Here is a 21,934-nt window from a genome sequence, read left to right as displayed (position 1 = left end):
TTTTATCTCTCATTTTTCTGTTATTGAATGTAGATATTTTTTCATACATTATATACTGTTTCCAGAATTTCCTGCCCCACACCACTCATTCAAATCCATACCCTTTCTTTCTTTGTTTCTCTGGTTATACAATAAACATATAAACTATTATTATAATTACTACTAGTTGTTGTAGTAGTAGGAATAGTAGTAGTAATAGTAGCAGCAATGGTTTCTGCTACTATAAAAAATTTCTAAAATGAACAGATGAAATGGTAAAGAAAACATGTAAGAAACCTCACCATACACAAACTAAAATTCACAAAAAGAAACTATATATAAACACAAAAGTATAAGCCACATTATACTTAAAAAGGAAGTTTGAGGTAAAAAAAAACTGAAAACAACAAATCAAATGAACACAAAAATCAAACAAATATAAAAGTCCTGGAAATCATTATGAGACAAAGAACTTACAACAATGTCTTTGAGTTTGTTATGTATTTCCCATCTGATGCTGGGCAAAAGGTTCGTCCTTTAGAGTAGTTTGCATACTCCATGAATGTCCTATTATTGGGCACTTCTCTTGATAAAAATATATTCTTATAAATCATATCTGAAAGCAAGTCTATTAAATCACTTTTAAAATATGAAGGAACTTTAATATCTCTTTTCATTCATCTTGTGGTCATTAAGTTTCTAGAAAATGATTTGTACATATAGGATGGTATCCTCAACAACATCATGGGATAGATGCCCAGGTACAGTGTCATCCTTCATTTCATAAAGCATTTCATATTATAACAAACAATTAATATTGATTTTGTAACTGGCTATCAACTGGATTGGAATGGGGGTGCAGTTCCATTCCTCTCTCGATGATGAGATCCTACTTTGAATAGAACCATGCATGTCCTGTGCATGCTACCACAGTCTCTGTAATTTCACATGTGCATCAATTTTTCTTGTTTGAGAAGTCCTGTTTTCCATGGTGGGTGCTCTCAATCCCCTATAATACTTCTACTTTCACTTCCCTAGTGTTTCCTGAGTCCCAATGCAAGGGATTTTATGGAGACATCCCATTTGTGAATGTGTGTTCAAAATCCTTTCACATCCTAAAAATTGTCTGCCTATGGGTACTGAATTTGATCCAATCTATTACAGAAGAAAAACTCTCTGATTGTTGCTGATCAAGACCCTGGTATTTAAGTATAGCAGAATATATTTAAGAGTTATTTTATTGCTATGTGATCTTATCAGAGGATAAATGTATGCAATTTTACACAGTCTCCATATATATATATATGCAAATATACACACACCAATATATGTTGCATATATATGCAAATATATAAACATTCTGTAAGAATTAATGAGATAAGAGACCATGTGAATTTTAGGAGTGCAGTAAGTAGTACAAAGGGTGTTTTGGAGACAGGAAATATAAAAAGCAATTAAATGACAATGTCAAAAATAAACAACCAAATAATTCTTAAAAATGAAGCAGCAAAGAGTACTTAGAAAGAAAAATGAGAGTGACCTTCATCAACTGATGTAAAGAAAAAATAATGTTTATGTGTTTATATGTGCATGTTCGTGTGTGTAATATTAAACTGAAATAAACTTTAGTACTCATATTTTGAAAAAAATTTATGATAAGACCCTTCATCTAGAGTTATTTATGTGTCCATCAAATTCACTGACCTTAATGGAGTAAAGGTCTTGTGTGGGACATTTCCAATAGTGATTTTACTCACTTAAATAAACACTTCCATTTCATAATGAAATAGTGTTTTTCACATAAATTGACAGAGCCTTATATTTCAGGCACTGTCTGATCTCCATTTTCCCTTTCACAAAATGTTCCCTTCTTTGTATATTATCTTATATTCTTAACATCTTTCTAGTATATTTTAAAGCTACTCCAATTCCATCAATTCTGAGTTGTCATATGGAATATTGTCACTGTGCTACACCCTCTGCTAACATTCAGTCTTGTTTCACTTTCCAAATCAGTTCCTTTTATTGCATCAAGAATCAATGATATTCTAAACCCCAACAGAGACATTTTAACATTTAGGTGACGTCTTACATTCTGTTGCTCTAAAAACAAACAAACAAACAAACAAAACCAAAAAACCTCTGATCAAGAGAAACACGTGAGAAAATTGCTAATTTTCTTATGTACCTTGGCCACAGTATATTGAATGTAGCCAAGCCATGAAATTGGAAGCAGGCACTCCATGAATGCATGCGGAATAGTGCTGATTACTGGCTTCTTGTCCATGTTGTTTGCAGTCGTCTTTCTTATAACTTCAATAACAACTCACCTGCTTGGGTTCCTGCCCACAGTCAGAACTGAAACCTTATATTTATTAACTACATGGCTTACACCCAAAATCACAGGTAAACATTAGGGTAGCTATTCCTCAATTGAGATTCCTATTCCTCAATTGACATTCCTTCTCTATATATTCAGGATTGTGTACATATTTAAAAAAACATTTTCTACCACATTTTGTTAAATGTTAACATAATGGAGAGTGCTGTACTATGTGCAAGTTCAAATTTATTTATTTCAATAAAATTTTCATATAATTTAGTACTACTTTGGTTAGGACAAAGAAAAATTATGTTGAGTATCATCTAATATTTTCGTACTATGAAAATTTCAATGAGCCAATTTATCTTTGTACCTCTGTAAAAAATTTGAATGTGGCCTAACTAAAATAACATAACACTTTGGGACAAAGATACACCCTAGCAACCCTGCACTAGAATCCAAGATGGAGAAGACCTCCACAACCACCATGATCTTTCCCCTGGAGCTATGGTACACAGGGAGAAAGGTGACCCAGACACTGCAGAACACCAGCATGCTGAAAGTTAGGAACTTGGCTTCATTGAATCTATCAGGAAGGTTCCTAGCCAGGAAAGCCACAGTGAAGCTCCCGAGAGCCAAGGAACCCAAATATCCCATGACAACATGGAAGGCAATGACTGAGCCTTTTTTGCAAATAATGACAATCTTCCCATGTTCAGATTGTGTATCTCTGTCAATAAAGGGAGGAGATGTTACCAACCAAATGCCACAGAGAACAAGTTGGATCAGGGTACAGATGGGAATGACCAAGTTAGGTGCTCCTGATGTCAGCATCCCTCTCATTCTTCTCCCTGGAGTAGTGAGCTTGAAAGCCATGACAACAGTTATTGTTTTGGCCAACACTGTAGAAACAGCCACTGTGAAAAATACTCCAAATGTGATCTGCTGCAGGATGCAGGTAGACTGGTTGGGATGTCCTATGAAGAGCAATGAGCAGAGAAAACAGAACACTAGAGAGAAGAGCAGGATGTAGCTGAGAATGCAGTTATTGGCCTTCACAATAGGAGCATCCCTGTATTTCACAAAAGTGGACAGTACTAGAATTGTGATGGCTGAGAAGGACAGGGCCATGAAGCCTAGAGCAAGCCCCAATGGATCTTCATAAGCCAGAAATGACACAGCTCTTTGGAGGCAGTGCGTTTGCTCTAAGTTGGCATACTTATCATCTGGACATCTCACACATTGTTCCATACCTGCTGGTGAAAAACAATAAGCCCTTATAAGGTATCATATTTATGTAATTAATAATTGTTCTCCATTAAACTATGCTTTGTGATGGAACAAAAAAACATCATAGGGAATGGAACAGCTAAAAGTATTTATTAAACAAACAAAATGAAAGTGATGAAAAATGATACTTATAATTTCTTATTAATAATTCCTCAAAATTGAATTTCACTAATCACAGACAAAGATAATATGCAGTCATAGTTATTGATGCCAGTTGAAATATATAATGTACTTTGTTTGCTATGAAAGTTGTGCTCTCTGTCTATATCTACACATAATGACCAGAACTTATAATTCATCATGCAAATATTATTTGCATAAAATATTTTTATTCTGGAAGCCCTATGCCTCATAGACATACGCATGCCCTTATCATTATGGTACAAACTCTTTTTTCCCAACTATTCTTTCAAAGCTGTGAAGTTCATGGATATTCACATTCACCCCTCTTTCCTTAACTAGTCTGTGATCCATGATAAGTACTGCCCCATATGTTGATGCATTCTTGAAATCTTCAGTCTATCCCTAATTCTTTGACAGGAAGCACTTAACCCTTTAAACCATTGAAGCTCTTAAAATATATTTCTTTAAAGAACTGAGCAACTGGCCTTTCCAAGGACGAAGCAGGGTGAGTGGGGGAAAGATTGTGGACTGGCCTTGTCATCAAAATTCTTTGTACAAAATATCAAAGAAAAATAAGCATATGCTTGGATTATGCCTAAAATTTCTGTTGAAAATTGTTACAAATATTTGTCTCCATAAACGTTTTCCACATTATATAAAATCAGTAGCAATCACATTGGGAGAGATGCATTGTTTGTCGAGGATATTGCAGGTTATTTGCTGGGTCCAAAAGAAGTTGACACTATATAATTGGTAAATGTCCCAAACACAGAGATTTTAGAACTTCAGTTTCATTTAGGCCATATCATATTTCTAATTTTGAAAGAGAATGTTTTCAAATTCATCAAGTTTTCTTTGACATCCAAGCATGTACCTGTTTCATTGGAAACCTCATTTTCTTGGCACTGAACACAATCAAAGCAGCATTCTACTGTTTCTTCCTGATGAATTTTCCTGAATCCAGCAGTACATGGCGCACTACACATGGAGGAGGGAACCTGAGACAATACATAAATATTATAATGTATGAGTGTGTATGTGTGTGTGTCTATTTCATGTATTCATCATATGAATAATGACCCATAAATAGATATATGGAACATTAATAGATATGGTTCTAAGTATTCCTCCGATAACCAGCATTAGTTACCAATTTAGTTACCTTGTTATTTTGAATTACACTGCAATGCAATGAATGTCACACAACATTTACTATATCATGTAATATTAGATATGTAACATTTAGGTTGTTGAAACTCAAAACTTTTCCTTCCAAAGACAGCCAATACCACAGAATAAAGGACTGGAAAACAATTTTCAATGCTAGTAGTCCCACCCTGCCCACAACAAGCTGGAATAGCAATACAAATATAAAATAAAATTGACTTTCAACAAAAAGGTTTTAAAAAAAAACATAATGAAAGACATTTCATATACATCAAAGGAAAAATGCTACCAAGAAGAATTCTGAACATCTATGATCCATAGGCAAGGGCAGCCACATTCATAAAAGATACTTTTCTAATGTTCCATGCACACATTGTCTCCACAAAATGATAGTCAGAGACTTCAACATCCCACTCTCATCAATAGACAGATCAGGGAAGCAAAAACTCTACAGAAACACAGTGAAACTAACAGAAGTTATGGAGTAAATGGATTTAACTGATATCTATAAAACATTTCATACTAAAACAAACGAATATACTTCTTCTCAGCACCTATATGGTACCTTCTCCAAAACTGGCAATATAGTCAGTCACAAATCAGACATCAACAGATATAAGAAGATTCAAATAATCTCACTCATACTTACAGATTATAACAGACTAAGGCTGGTCTTCTATAACAACAAAATCAGTAACAACAACAACAAAAAAAAAAACCTACATAAAGACCACATACACATGGAAAATGAAATACACCATAATAAATGCTAACTTGTTCATGGAAGAAATAAAGAAATAAAAGACTCATTAGAATTTAAAGAAATAGAAGGTACAACATACCAAAACTAATGGGTCACAATTAAAGCACAGTTAAGAGGATAATTCACAGCTTTGAGTGCCTCCAAAAAGAAACTGGAGAGAGCATACACTAGTAGATTAACATCACATCTGAAAGATCTAGAACAAAAAGAAGCAAATCCACCCAAGAGGAGTAGACAGCAGGAAATCATCAAACTCTGGTCTGCAATCAACCAAGTAGAAAAAAATAGAACTATACAAAATATCAACAAAACCAGAAGCTGGTCCTTTGACCAAATCGACAAGGTAGACAAGGTAGACAAACCCGAGGGCACAGAGACAGCCTCCAAATAAAGAAAATCAGAAATGAAAAGGGAGACATGATAATGGAAATTGTGGAAATTAAAAAAAAAAAAAAACACCATCAAATCCTATTGCAAAGGTTAATACTCAGCATAACTAGAAACCCTAGATGAAACGGACAATTTTCTAGACAGATACCAAATACAAACATAAATCAGGATCAAATAAGTGGTCAAAACTGTACCATAAACACAAAAGAAATAGAAGCCATCATTAATAATCTCCCAACCAGTTGGGCAGTGGTGGCGCATGCCTGTAATCAAAGAACTCTGGAAGGTAGAGGCAGGCAGATTTCTGAGTTCGAGGCCAGCCTGGTCTACAGAATGACCCTATACAGAGAAATCCTGTCTCAAATAAACTAAATCCAAAAAAAAAAAAAACTCCCAACCAAGAATATTCCAGGACTAGACAATTTTTGTACAGAATTCTATCATATCTACAAAGAAAATTCAATACCAATACACTCCCACCTATTCCACAAAATAGAAACAGGGGGAATAAAGCCAAATTTGATCTATGAAACCAAAGTTACATCAATACCAAAATCACACAAAGACCCAACAAAGAGAACTTCAGACCAATTTACCATATGAACGCTGATGCAAATATACTTAATTAAATCCTCAAAAAACGAATTCTAGAATATATCAAAAATTTCACGATGATCCAGTAGGCCTCATCCCAGGGAGGCAGGGTTAGTTCAATGTAAGGAAATCCATCAACATAATCCAATATATAAACAAATTCAAAGAAAATAGACACCTGAACATTTGATTAGATGCTGAGACAGCATTTGACAAAATCCAACATTCCTATTAAAAAAAAAAAAAGACTTGGAAAGGTCAGGAATTCAAGGCCCATAACTAAACATATTAAAAGCAATATACAGAAAACCAGTAGCCTACATCAAACTAAATGGAGAAAAAGTTGAAGCAATCTCAATAAAACCAGGGACTATACAAGGCTTCCCATTCTTTTCACCACTATTCAATAAAGTACTCAAAATTCTATCCAGAGCAATTAGACAGCAAAAAGAGGTAAAACTGATTCAAATTAAAAAGGGAAAGTCAAAATATCAATATTTGCATATGATATGATAGTATAATTAAGTGATCTCAAAAATTCCACCAGAGACCTCCTACAGATAATACCAATTTCATCAAAATGGCTAGATATAAAATCAGCTAAAACAAATCACCAATTTTCCTATACAAAAAGAATAGTCTGAAAAAGAAAGTAGTGAAATGACACCCTTCTGAATTATCACAGATCTTGCTGTGACTCTAACCAAGCAAGTGAAAGATCTGTATGCCAAGAAGTTAGTCTTTGAAGTGAGAAATTAAAGAAGAATTCATGAGATAGAAAGATCTTTCATCCTCCTGAAATGGTAGGAAGAGTTTGATAAAAATGGCTTTCATGCTGAAAGCAATCTAAAGATTAAATGTAATCCTTATCAAAATTCCTATTCAATACCTCATAGAATCAGAGAGAGCAATTTTCAAGTTCATTTGTAATAAGAAAATACCCCATGATAGCGAAAACAATTGTCAACAATAATAGAAGTTCCGGGAGAATCACAATCCCTAACCTCAAACTTCACTACACAGCAATAGTGAAAAATTTGCATGGAATTGTTACTGGGTAGAACAATGGAGTAAAATTGAGGACAAAGAATTGAACCCACACAACTATGATCACTTAATATTTCACAAAGGAGCTAAAGCATTCTAGAGGAAAAAGACAACATTTTAGGCAAATTTTGTTGGTTCAACTGGTATTCAGCATGTAGAGGAATGCAAATTGATCCATTCTTATCTTCTTGTACAAAGTTAAAGACAAAATGGTTCAAGGACCTCCACATAAATCCAGACACACTGAAACTAATAGAAAACGAAGTGGGGAAGAGACTAGAGCACATGGGTACAGGGGAAATTTCCTGAACAAAACACCAATAGCTTATGCTCTAAGGTCAAGAATTGACAAATGTGACCTCATAAAATTGCAATGTTTTTCTGAGGCAAAGGACAGTCTAGATAGAACAAAATGGCAGTCAATAGACAGGAAAAGATCATTACCAATCCTACATCTGGTAGATGGATAATATCCCATATATACAAAGAACACAACATCTTAGATTCCGGAGTACCAAATAATCCTAAAAAAACCTGGAGTGCAAAACTAAACACATAATTCTCAATATTGAATGACTGTAAAGCAGTGAAAGAAAATTTCAACATCCTTAGTGATCAGGGAAATGCAAATCAAAACACTCTGAGATTTCACATTGCACCAGTCAGAATAGCTACGATAAAAAACTCAGGTGACAGGAGATGTTGGTGTAGATGTTTAGAAAGAGGAACTTTCCTTCACTACTGGCAGGATTGTAGGCTGGTACAATCACGCTGAAAATAATTCTGGCCATTCCTCAGTAAATTGGAATCAACTATACCACTCCTGGCTATATACCCAGAAGGTGCTCCAACATGTAATGATGATACATGCTACATTATGTTTACAGCAGCCTTATTTATAGTAGACAGGGGCTGAAAAAAACAGATGTCCTTTAACACAGGATTGGAAACAGAAAATGTGGTGAATTTACACGGTGGGGTTCTAAACAGCTATTAAAAATAAATAATTCATAAAATTCTAAGGCAAAAGGATGGAACTAGTATATATCACCCCCTGTGAGGTAACACAGTCACAAAAGAACATACATGAAAGGTGCTCACTCATAAGTGAATATTAGCCCAGAAGCTATGAATACCCAAGATACAATTCACAGACCATATGAAGCTGAAGAATAGGGAAGACCAATTTGTGGAAGACCCCATTACAGAGAAAGATTTCTGTAAAGAATACATGCTATTTTCAATTTGGCCATAAATATGTGCACACAGAATATGTTCTTAGAAGGGGGAACAAAATATTTACAGGAGGCATTATGGAGACAATGTGTCTTGCAGAGACTGAAAAAAGATCATAAAGAGACTGCCCCACCTGGGGATTCATCCCATATACAATCCTAAATCCAGGATGCTACTGTGGATGCAGGGAAGTGCTTTCAGACGGGAGCCTGATATAGCTATTTCCTGAAAGACTCTGCTAGAGCCTGAAAAATACAAAGGTCGATGCTCACATTCACCCATTGGATTGAACTTGGGGGTCCTTGATAGAGGAACGGGGGAAGGGACTGAAGGAGCTGAGGACATTATAGTTCCATTTGGGGAGCAACAGTCTCACCCAGCGAAACTCTCAGGGACTGGCCCACTAACCAAATAGTACACAGGCAGGAACTCATGGGACCAGTCACATATGAAGAAGAGGATGTACTTGATAGATATCAGCAGGTGGAATAGCTTTTATACCTAGGAGGGTTGGATACTCCAATGTAGGGGAATTCCAGGGCTGTAAGATGAGATTGGGTGGGTGGATGGGGGACACCCTCATAGAGGCAGTTGGATGGAGAATTGCGTAGGGGGATTTTGGGGGGAAGCCATGAAAAGGGGATATCTGAAATGTAAATAAAGAAAATATTCAATTAAATGTAGAAATCATATATATATATATATATATATACACACATATATATACACATATACATATGTGTATATATATGTGTGTGTGTGTATATATATATATATATACACATTTTATATATATATATATATATATAAAATGGAAACCTTGAATCTAGAGAAAGATTTCTGTAATGAATACATACTATTTTCAATTTGGCTATAAATATGTTCACACAGAATCTGCAAATTCCGTAGTTTAAATATAGTTGCAATTTTTTAAATTTTTTTTAATTTATTTTCTATATTCTTTGTTTACATTCTAGAAGTAGTTGCAAATTTTGATTATACATACACATTTAATAAATATATTACTGAGTGATGCATATGCATGTGGGTGAAACTGAACATGGAATCCAGAGGGCATTGATCTCTAAGACCAGATTTACATGAAATTGTGAGATATCAAATTTTGGTGCTTGTAACTGAGAATAGCCTTTTGCAAGCGTAACTTGGTCTTAACATAGAGCTAATAGTTCATCGCCTCATATTTTAAAATGGAGCTAAACTGAAAATAATAAAAATTGTACCCACTGATGTTCCTCCCATCGCCCACTCCAAATCTTCAGATATATAAAGTTGGTTCCGTGAAAAACAAGGAAAATAGCTTCCTATTTTCACTTTTAATCCATGGCCTTGTGGAAAATTCCAAATGATGAAAATGTCATACCCTGCACACTGATTTTCTCTATGGTTCATGCTCACCAGTTCTCCAACAGGATTAATAAATACCCTGGTTTTCAGCAAGGAAGACACCTAAATGAGATCCATTATTAGATGCTTACATATGCATATCATAAAGAGAAGGAAATTTTGAGAATTTCCCCTAAATTTTAAATTGACTTTATGAAAGACAGTGTATTAAAGTAATCACATAGTAAAAACAATACACTTCATAGATATTTGATCATTAATATACTTCTAATTAATGTTCAATGCTAAAACATGCTAGAAAAATGATTATAAAATAGAAAGCAACAAGGTGTGTGAGTATGTGTGTGCACAAGTTTGTCAAAAATACTTTTTAAAAAATGAAGCCAGGTATGTACAAACTAAGGGGGATTCTGAATGTGTGTGAAAATAAAGATTGGTTATGAGACTTTCATGTAAATATTGCAAACATCTATGAGGTAAATATAACCTTAATAATATGTATATTCTTAATCATTTATGGTTTTGTAAATAATTGTTAATTTAAATGTGTAACTATTAGTTAAAACACATGTATTGATTCTTGACATATTATTCTTTAGAAAAGGATTCTAGTCTTGTCATCATTAAAGGTTTTCATGATAAAACTCTTGGCTCCTATTTTAAATTTTAAACTCAATTGTGGAAATGTTGAGACATGTTTTCACAAAACTCACTGGTATCTTAAAAATAGTATTGTCTCCTATTAAATGTGATCCTTGAAATTGATATTCATCCATATAAAAGATTAATTGGGAAGTTTTTCAGTGTAGAAATATTTCTAATGAAAGAACAATATCTAACAAATGGACAGGTATTTCTCTGGAGCCATTTAACAGACCACATTAATATATCTAAATATAATGAAATGTAATAAACTTTACCTGCTGGCAGTCAGTGAATTCTCCTTTGACACCTGTTGTTTTCTGAGACTCTACTTGTTGAAGAAGTAGTTCATGGTAGGTGTGGGCCACAGCATACACAGCATTATATAAATTATAACCTTCTTCATTCAGGGCCATGTCATATTTGTGCAGTGCTGTCCATTCCAATGTGTTATTCAATACAAAATCATCTCTTTTATTGCTGTTTTTAGAGACTGAACAATTAAAATAATTCCACCCCAGCATAGAGTCAGAAATGTTTACTGGGTATTTGTCATAGTTCATTGTTTGCATAAAATTCCTAAATTTAGCAAGCTTGCCTCTGTGGTGTGCAAAAGTGACAGTCCCATGAAAGAAATCAAGCCTGAATTCCTTTTTATTTGTGGTAACATCCAATTGAGAGGTTGTGATCCAGATTCTCTGAGAACCAAAATATTTCCACCGTCTAAAGCTGACTTCTAAAGTAGAATTCATTTCACCATAAATGATAACAACCTTTGCTGAAGATGCCATAATTTGTTTATCATATATCATAGCCTTAGTCATGTATGTCTGCATGGTTTCTGGGATCACATTCACAAAAGCTAAGCAGATCCCATGCCTTTGCATTTCTTCTCTTAAATCTGAGAGAAACTGAATGCCCTTGTCATCATCTGAGATGACCATGCCTATCCAGGTCCATCTAAAATGAAGCAGCAAGGAAACCATGCCATGGGACAAATGTGTGTCCTTGCTGGCTACCTGATGGACATAGGGCAACTGGTCATGATCACTTAGGTTAGGATTAAATGGACCAAAGAAAACCTAAAGGATGTAGAAGAGAGGATGAAACATCCACATGAGGAATATGATTATTAGAATGTTTGGGATCATATACAAATAATGTTGCTCACCTTTCCAAACTCCTATCATGGATAGTATGATTATACTCTAAATATCATGTATTATTCCTTTTAGATTCTAGACTGTTTATGACAAGTCTGAATTTTCTGGAACACAGTTTTCCCTGTTTATCCAGTACATTAATGACCTTATTTTTAATTTCTTAATTTATACATTTATCTCTCGGTCTCTCTGCCTCTCTCTCTCTGTCTCTGCCTCTCTCTTTTTATCTATCTATCTATCTATCTATCTATCTATCTATCTATCTGTCTGTCTACTTATCTATCTATCTATCTGTATCTATATATATATATATAGATAGATATAGATAGATAGATAGATATAGATATTGTGATGTATATATAGTTATATATATATATATATATATAGTGATATATATATATATATAGTGTCTCGTGTGTGTCTGTGTGTGTGTCTATCTCTCACTCACTCTGTGTGTGTGTGTTTGTGTGTGTTTAGCAGGACACTCATAATTCAAGCTGTCATTTTTTTAATGGTTGGTACATTTAAATGGAATTTAATATTGTTGAAACATCCATTGTCATGTATTCTTACCTTTGGTGTCTTAGAATGAATTGCCAGTTTTAAGGATGTTTTCCATGATGGGCCTGTAAGGTGTACATAACAAATTTGATATATTCTACAGATATAATTAATAAAATTCACACGTTTGTTTTGTTGTGAATGTGCTCTATCCAGAACTCCCAATGTATCTTGACAGAGCTCAAGAACAATGGAGAACATGAAAGACATATTGGGTAAAAGATAAGGATTCTCGTTGATCTCATCAGTCGCAAAAAGCATTACCAGAAAAAATTCATATCGTGCTGCTGGTATTCTAAAACAAGGCATAGTGAGGATTAAGGCAGATGTTTTAAAGATAAATTTTCAATTGCAGTAAAGTTTGTACTATGATACACGCTAAATTTCTGAACAAATGTCTTAAAATAAGTGTCAAAAATAAGGGATCTGTAGAGCTGAATACAATTTAGGAATTCCTAGACATAGGGCACTATGATATGATATAATTCGATATGATGTGATATGATATGATAAATTTTGTATTTGTGTAAATTGATAAGGAGTTCAATTTACCTTTTAATGCCATCCTTGAACAATATTGCAATCCCAAAAAATAAGACACTATAAAATAATATTGGAGATATGATCCCACAAATACATTTAAAAAAAGGTTTTCTTAAACCACTTATTAAATATACAATATATTCTCCATAGTTTTTATTATTCAAAACCATTTAATAATCAAACATCTTAATAATATTGTTTATTTTAAGAAACAAATAATACTTTAAAAGCAGTGTTCAACTTTCACATTTTTATATTTTCATACACTGAAAATATTATTAATATTATCTATGCATGGGGATCCTTTATCTAAGTAAAGAATTAAATTATTTCAAAATATACACGATATTATTGGGGGATTAAGCATACAAAAAGAGGAAAAAATATTAAAATCTGAACCATTAAGAAATATATTGTTACCTTCTCAAAAATGGACCAAAATTTGGACAAACTTCAATCGATATAATGATGTTGAATTTATCCGATGAATCTATGCAACTAGCTCAGACTAAGGCTGATATTCACTAACAACAGAAATAACAGAAATCTGACATATACATAGAAGCTGAACAAATTGTCTTCTCAATAATAGCTTGATTACAGGGAAAAAGAAAGAAAGAAATTAAAGACATTTTATAATTCAAAGAAAATAAAGGAATGTCCTATACAAATTATGGAACACAATGAAAGCAATGCTAAGGGATGATATCATAGCTCTGAGTGCCTCCCCAAAGAAAGTAGAGAGATCATACACTATCAGATTAACAGGTCATCGGAAAGCTCTAGATTAAAAAAAGCAAATATACACCATAAGAGCAGACACCAGAAAAAAATCAAGTTCAGGGATGATATCAACCAAGTAGAAATAGAAAGAACTATAAAAAGAATCAACAGAACTAGGATCTTGTTCTCTGAGAAAATCAACAAGATAAACATTTAGCCAGACTAATCACAGGGTACAGAGATAGTATCCAAATGAACAAAATCAGGAATGAAATGGGAGAAATAACAACAGAAATTGAGGAAATTAAAAAAAAATCAGATTGCACTACAAATATCTGTATCCAAAAAAAGTAGAAAAAGTGGATTAAATTGATTAATTTTCTAGACAGATAGCATTTACCAAAGTTAATCTGGATCAGGTAAACCACGTAAAGAGTCCCACATTCCCCAAAGAAATACAAGCACCCATTAGAAGCCCCCCAATCACAAAAAGCCAAGGGACAGATGGTTTTAGGCCAGAACTCTTATCAAACCTTCAAAGAAATTCTATTACCAAAACATTTCACACTATTCCATGAAATAGAAGCCAAAGAATCTCTACTCATTATGTTCTATGAAGGCACAGTTACACTGATATAAACTGACCAATTTCCCTTATGAATATCTATGCAAAATTATGCAATAATATTCCCACAAGCCGAATCCAATAACACATCAAAAAGGTTATCCAACAAAAACAAGAAGGCTTAACCACAGAGATCCAGGGATGGTTCAATATGGTAATACAGCAATGCAATCCACAATATAAACAAATTTTTTAAAAAAGCAACCAACATTATCATATTATTAGATACTGAGAATCATTTGACAAAATTCAATTCCCATTTATATTAAAAGTCTTGGAAATATGAGAAATTCAAGGCCCATACCCAAACATAATAAAAGCAGTATACAGCAAAAGAGGAGCCAACAATAAACTAAATAAAGAGAAACTTAAAGCAAACCCACTAAAACCAGGGACTAGATAAGACTGCCCACTCTCTCACGATCTATTAAATATAGTACTTGAATTTCCAGCTAGAGGAATTAGATAACCAAAATTGGTCATTTATATCCCAATTAGGAAGGAAGAAGTCAAACTACCACTATTTGTAGATGATTTGATAATATACTTAAGTGATCCCCAAAATTCCACCCGAGAAGTACTAAAGCTGAAAAATAACTTCAGCAAAATGTCTGGATATAAAATTAACTCAAACAAATCAGTAGCCTTCCTCTACACACAGGATAAACAGGCTGAGAAAGAAATTAGGGAAAAGAAACTCTTCACAATAGTCATATATAATATCAAATAGCTTGGTGTGATTCTGACCAAGCAAGTGAACGATCTGTAAGACAAAAATTTCACATCTCTGAGAAATAATTCAAAGAACACCTCAAAAGTTGGAAAGGTCTCCAATAATTATGGATTATCAGGATTAATATTGTAAAAAAGGCCATCGTGCTGAAAACAATCCACCAGATTTGATGTAATCCCCATCAAATTACAACTAAAGTGATCAAGGAGGTAAAGAGTAATTTGCAAATTCATCTGAAATAGCAAAAAAAAAAGATAGAGAAAATTATTCTTAACAATAAAAGAACATCTGAGGGAATCACCATCTCTGATCTCACACTGTATTACACAGAAATACTGACAAAATCTGTATGATGTTGGTAAAGAGATGGGCAGATAGATTAATGTAGCCAAATTGTAGCCTCAGAAATGGACGAATGCACTTAAGGTCACTTGATCTTTCTTTCTTTTTTTTTTTCTCTTTCTTTTTTTTTTATTCGATATAATTTTCTAGCCCCCCCCCCACTCCCCGAAAGTCCCATAAGCCCCCTTCTCTTCCCCTGTCCTCCCACCCACCCCTTCCCACTTCCCCGTTCTGGTTTTGCTGAATACTGTTTCACTGAGTCTTTCCAGAACCAGGGGCCACTCCTACTTTCTTCTTGTACCTCATTTGATGTGTGGATTATGTTTTGGGTATTCCAGTTTTCTAAGTTAATATCCACTTATTAGTGAGTGCATACCATGATTCACCTTTTGAGTCTGGGTTACCTCACTTAGTATGATATTCTCTAGCTCCATCCATTTGCCTATGAATTTCATGAATTCATTGTTTCTAATGGCTGAATAGTACTCCATTGTGTAGATATACCACATTTTTTGCATCCACTCTTCTGTTGAGGGATACCTGGGTTCTTTCCAGCATCTGGCAATTATAAATAGGGCTGCTATGAACATAGTAGAACATGTATCCTTATTACATGGTGGGGAGTCTTCTGGGTATATGCCAAGGAGTGGTATAGCAGGATCTTCTGGAAGTGAGGTGCCCAGTTTTCGAAGGAACCGCCAGACTGCTTTCCAGAGTGGTTGTACCAATTTGCAACCCCACCAGCAGTGGAGGAGTGTTCCTCTTTCTCCACACCCTCTCCAACACCTGCTGTCTCCTGAATTTTTAATCTTAGCCATTCTGACTGGTGTAAGGTGAAATCTTAGGGTTGTTTTGATTTGCATTTCCCTAATGACTAATGAAGTTGAGCTTTTTTTAAGATGCTTTTCTGCCATCCGAAGTTCTTCAGGTGAGAATTCTTTGCTTAACTCTGTACCCCATTTTTTAATAGTGTTGTTTGGTTTTCTGGAGTCTAACTTCTTGAGTTCTTTATATATATTGGATATTAGCCCTCTATCTGATGTAGGATTGGTGAAGATCTTTTCCCAATTTGTTGGTTGCCGACTTGTCCTCTTGATGGTGTCCTTTGCCTTACAGAAACTTTGTAATTTTATGAGGTCCCATTTGTCAATTCTTGCTCTTAGAGCATACGCTATTGGTGTTCTGTTCAGAAACTTTCTCCCTGTACCGATGTCCTCAAGGGTCTTCCCCAGTTTCTTTTCTATTAGCTTCAGAGTGTCTGGGTTTATGTGGAGGTCCTTGATCCATTTAGATTTGAGCTTAGTACAAGGAGACAAGGATGGATCAATTCGCATTCTTCTGCATGCTGACCTCCAGTTGAACCAGCACCATTTGTTGAAAAGGCTATCTTTTTTCCATTGGATGTTTTCAGCCTCTTTGTAGTGTATCAAGTGGCCATAGGTGTGTGGGTTCATTTCTGGATCTTCAATCCTGTTCCATTGATCCTCCTGCCTGTCACTGTACCAATACCATGCAGTTTTTAACACTATTGCTCTCACTTGATCTTTCTTAAAGGAGCTAAAATAATTCAGTGGGAAACAGACAGCATTTTCAAGCTTGTTCAATTGGAGGTCAGTATGCAGAGGAAGGCAAATTGATTCAATCTTATCTTCCTGTACAAAACCCAAGTCCAAGTGGATCAAGGACCTACACATAAAACCACATACACTGAATCTAATTGAAGAGAAAGAGGGGAAGATCCTCGAACACATAGGCACAGAGGCAAATTTTCTGAACAGAAGATCATTGACTTTTGTTCTAAGATCACCAATAGGCAAATGGTACCTCATAAAACTGCAATGCTTCTGTAAGGCAGATGACCCTGTTAACAGAACAAAACAGCAGCCAACTGAGTTGGAAAAAATAATTACCAATCCTACATGTGATAATGGGTTAATATCCAATACATACAACAACTGAAGAAAACAAACTACAGAGAACACAATAACCCCATTAAAATGATGTACAGAGCAAAATGAATAATTCTTAATGAAGGGATATCGAACAGCAAAGAAGCATCTAAAAAAACAACATCCTTTGTCATCAGCGAAATGCAAATCACATCACCCAACAGATTCCACCTCACACCAGTCAGAATGACCAACAACATAAACTCAGTTGACAGCAGATACAGGGGAGGGTGTGGAGAAAGAGGAACATTTCTCTTTTGCTGGTGGGATTGCAAGCTGCTTCAACCATTCTAGAAATTACTCTGGTGGTTCCTCTGAAAATTGGACATAATATTACCTGAATACACAGCTATTCCACTCCCGGGCGTACACCTAAAAGATTCATCAACATTTAACAAGGACACATGCTCCACTAAGTTTATTGCAGCCATATTTACAATAACCAAAGCTAGAAAGAACCCAGAAGTTTCTCAACAGAGAAATGGATACTAAAATGATTTGCATTTACACAATGGTATACTATCCATGTATAAAAAACAATGACTTCATGAAATCTTCAGGGAAATGGATGAAACTAGAAAATATCATTCTGACTGAGGTAACTCAGTCACAAAAGTACACACATGGTATTCACTCACTGAGAAGTGGATATGAGCACAATAACTCAGAATACCCAAGATACAATTCATATACCAAATGAAGCTACAGGAGAAGGAAGACCAAAGTATGGAAGCTTCAGTCCTTTCTGGAAGGGGGGCACAAAATACTCATGGGAGACAAAGTATGGAGCAGTGACTGAAGGAAAGGCAATTGAGAATCTGCCCAACCTGGGGATCTATCCCATAAAGTCATCAGACCCAGACACAATTTTGGATGCTAAGAAATGCTTGCTGAAAGGAGCCTGATATAACTGTCTCCTGAGAGGCTCTCCCAGAGCCTGACAAATACAGAGATGAATGCTCATAGACAACCATTGCATTGAGCATGGATTCTGCAATGGAGGAGTTAGAGAAAGGACTGAAGGAACTGATGTAGTTTGCAACCCCATAGAAAGTACAACAATATTAACCAACAAGAATCCCTAGAACTTCCAGGGACTAAACAATAAAACAAAGTATACACATCGAGGGAATCATGACTCTGATTGCATATAAAGCAGAGGATGTCCTTGTAGGGCATCAATGGGAACAGATGTCCTTAGTCCTGTCAAGGCTTGATACCCCAGTGTAATGCCAGTGAAGTGAGGTAGCTGTGGATGATTTTGGGCAGGAATACACTCATAAATATGTGGAAGGAGGGATGAGTTTGGGAGTTTCTGGAGAGGAATCAGGAAAAGGAATAACAGTTGAAACACAAAAAAGAAAATATCCAATGATATATATATATATATACGTATATATATGTATGTATATATGATATGCATATACGTATATATATGCATATACAAATATATATATATTTGAGAGCCTTTATATGATAAAAACTGGAATTGTGTGAGTATTTTTAAAATGCATTATATACCTAAAAGTATATTGTCAAACCATCAGTATACTGAAAAATGATTATCTGTGTTACAAGGAAAAAATATTTTATCCGTAAGGATATGTTACAAATTTTACAATAGAATAAATATTTTGAAGTTAAACATCAAGAGAATGCTAAGTTCATGCACAGTGAGAAAAAACTAACAATATTTTCATGATATTTGTAGATCATTATTTTAATATTTTCAAATGTCAATATTCATCCAAGAGAATTATTATTTTATAATATATTTCATTTAAATTATTTATCTATTTGAAAGTACACAAAATGCTATAATATACCACATACCCAGATTTTTATCCTTTGGGCTCTTTTTATGCACTAATTTAATGTTAACTTTTAGTCTGTTCTTACTATGTCAGTTTGTTAAAAGCCTATCAGATTTCTCTTAACACCTCAGTGTTCCTTAGTTTTTGATATCCTTTAAGTGATGACTGACCACAGAGATATTCTTTTCATAAAAAAAATTGTATATCTGCCCAACAGCAGTTCATCTGTTATCATTAGTTATTACCTCTTATCAGGAGTAAACACACCAAACATGTTCTTTGATGAAATTTGCATTTTCAATTGCGTGTTTGTAGCTAATATTTTTTGTTTCTAAACTTGAAAAGCATATTCACAGAATTCATAAATTTGTAATTTTAAACCATATTATATCCTATAAAAGTGTCACCAATGAAAATCTCCACTACTTTTCCAATGAGGTATGGAAAAATACAGAAAATATCAGAAATGAATTTCATAATAACCCAACACAGAAGAATAATAAGGTGAAGCAACCATCAATATCAAAGTGTACAGTGTATTGTAGCTACAAATTGGAAAGCATATTCTATAAATCCCAAAGACATGAATATTAAATAAAAGATGTGATGAGCATCAGAGACAGAAAAGCACAAGGAATCTAAGTTCATGAAATAAACAAGTCCCAAACACATTGATTAGCTAAAAGACGGGTTATTTCAACACACCTCCCTCATTATCTGTAGGCACATATGGTAATATCTCATGCTTACGATCTCAGACACTGAGGACATCTTCTTATAAAACAGAAGTACATTTAATCTCCTAGATTTTCTCTAATGTTATATTTATTCAATATTTAATAGAAATAATCCCATCTATCTGATACTGACAATAAACTTAATCTGTGTCTGAGTATTTGCAGAATTGGACCAAAATACTATTCTTGTAACAGAATATGAAGCCTCACAGTCTTTTACCATATTCAGTGTCAAATACAGAATTGCAGTATGTGCTCACTTAATGTCTATTTTACAAAGGAAAATATATGTATTTTCAAAAGTACACATGTAATGTTATACATCTAATCATGTATAGTAGACCAATACATACAAAAATATTTCAATGAAAGAATGTATGCCCAAGTGTTGGAGACCAAAATTAGATAACATTTTTATGAAGGCATTTAGATGAATGCGCATATAAGAATTGTTGGCAGAAAACTGAATAGAGAAAATGATGCAGTCTTTCAATATTGAACACTTGCTCAATGAGGAAATTGCGGATTCAAAGCAGATGAAAAGTCATCTTTCAACATATGATATAAACTAAGACTCAACAGAGAAAATCCGACTCATTTTACAGCACTGTGAACCAAAGAATTAAAGCTAAACTAAAGTGTGACACATTTTACAATATTGAAATAGTGATTGATATAATAATTAACTTTCAGTGGTTCCTAAACTTAGAGGGGAGGAACAGGGCCAAACCCCACACTTTGTGTACACAGCTAAATATTTCTAATTAATGTCATTGATGCAGAAAATAAAGTTAATGGCTTACCTAAAATCTAAATCATCATTATAAAAATAGTCTTCAACAGGTCCCTCTACTGTAAAAAGGAAAAAACCACAGTCACTTCTCAAATCTCCATAATTATCTTCAGTATTCCTTATCCTCCAAAAGCAAAATGGTTCAATCAAACAGCACAAAATGAGAGAAAACTTCAGGAGCAAAAAGGAAATAGTGAAAGCACAAAGATTCTTCATGTCTGCTAGGATCTAAGATGCAGTTGTGAAATCAGTTTCCTATGCTGACAAATATCACATACATATACATTTATACATATAGGTCTTTTTAAAATCTACTGCTCTGTGGAAGTCCGCTTAATTATATTCAACAGTTCCCATCGATTCATCCTATGTCATTCTCCCTGGATACATTGAGAAAATTCTGGCCTCAAGCTCTACATCTGAGGTCTGAAAACTTTTGTTCAAAACATTTCTGAAAATATGTTTTGGAGATCATTTTTCCAACCTCAGGTACCATGATGTCATTCATATTTCTGAAAACATGTTTTAGAGAGCAATTTCTCCATCAGGTGCCAAGATTTCATTCATATGCATGGAATAATTCCCAAGGACAATCTTCCATTGCGCAGCTTTGGCCAGAATATGTGTCAACAGCCATATGTATAACACAATGGATTTCAACAGAACTTCCATAGACAAGAGTTTAGAAGGTCATCAAAGCTCCAAATCATTCACACCTTGAGAAGAATAATGGGACATTATGTCTTCCACTGTCTAGTGTAGGGAAGCACAGTTTCACATGAAACATTGTACCGGGAGTTGAACATTCTCTGTTGTTCATATACTATTGTATGCTAGTCATGTTTACGATATCTTCAAACTTCCTGTGACTCCTGTCATGTGGAGAACATGCCATTATGCAAAATCCAAAAATGCCTGGATTTATGAAGATTCAACACCCATCCTATCCAATATCAGTACCTGTGCATACATTCACTGAGTTATTATGCTTATCTTTTCCCTTATAGTCAGTCCCTGGCAGTCAGTGTCATT

General features: G+C 34.4%; 1 protein-coding gene across 4 annotated transcripts; it reads right to left on the bottom strand.

Moving 5' to 3' along the window:
• Window positions 1-2,650: 2,650 nt before the first annotated feature.
• LOC127670742 (vomeronasal type-2 receptor 116-like) lies at window positions 2,651-21,118 on the bottom strand. Of its 4 annotated transcripts, none has more exons than XM_052165234.1 (6): window positions 20,913-21,118; window positions 12,656-12,938; window positions 11,198-12,001; window positions 10,158-10,379; window positions 4,590-4,713; window positions 2,651-3,558 (listed from the first exon to the last, which is right to left on the bottom strand). In XM_052165234.1, the coding sequence occupies exons 1-6, from the start codon at window positions 21,116-21,118 to the stop codon at window positions 2,651-2,653; spliced, it is 2,547 nt and encodes an 848-aa protein (XP_052021194.1). The 4 variants fall into 4 exon arrangements, with proteins under 4 accessions (XP_052021194.1, XP_052021196.1, XP_052021197.1 ...); XM_052165236.1 differs by having other exon boundaries at window positions 2,651-3,555; XM_052165237.1 differs by lacking the exon at window positions 4,590-4,713 and having other exon boundaries at window positions 2,651-3,555; window positions 10,154-10,379.
• Between the last annotated feature and the right edge of the window lie 816 nt (window positions 21,119-21,934).

Source organism: Apodemus sylvaticus, chromosome 20, assembly GCF_947179515.1.
Source record: "Apodemus sylvaticus chromosome 20, mApoSyl1.1, whole genome shotgun sequence".
Lineage (NCBI taxonomy): Eukaryota > Metazoa > Chordata > Mammalia > Rodentia > Muridae > Apodemus > Apodemus sylvaticus.
Note: the sequence above shows the minus strand (reverse complement) of the source record. Positions and strands in the feature narration are given on the sequence as shown.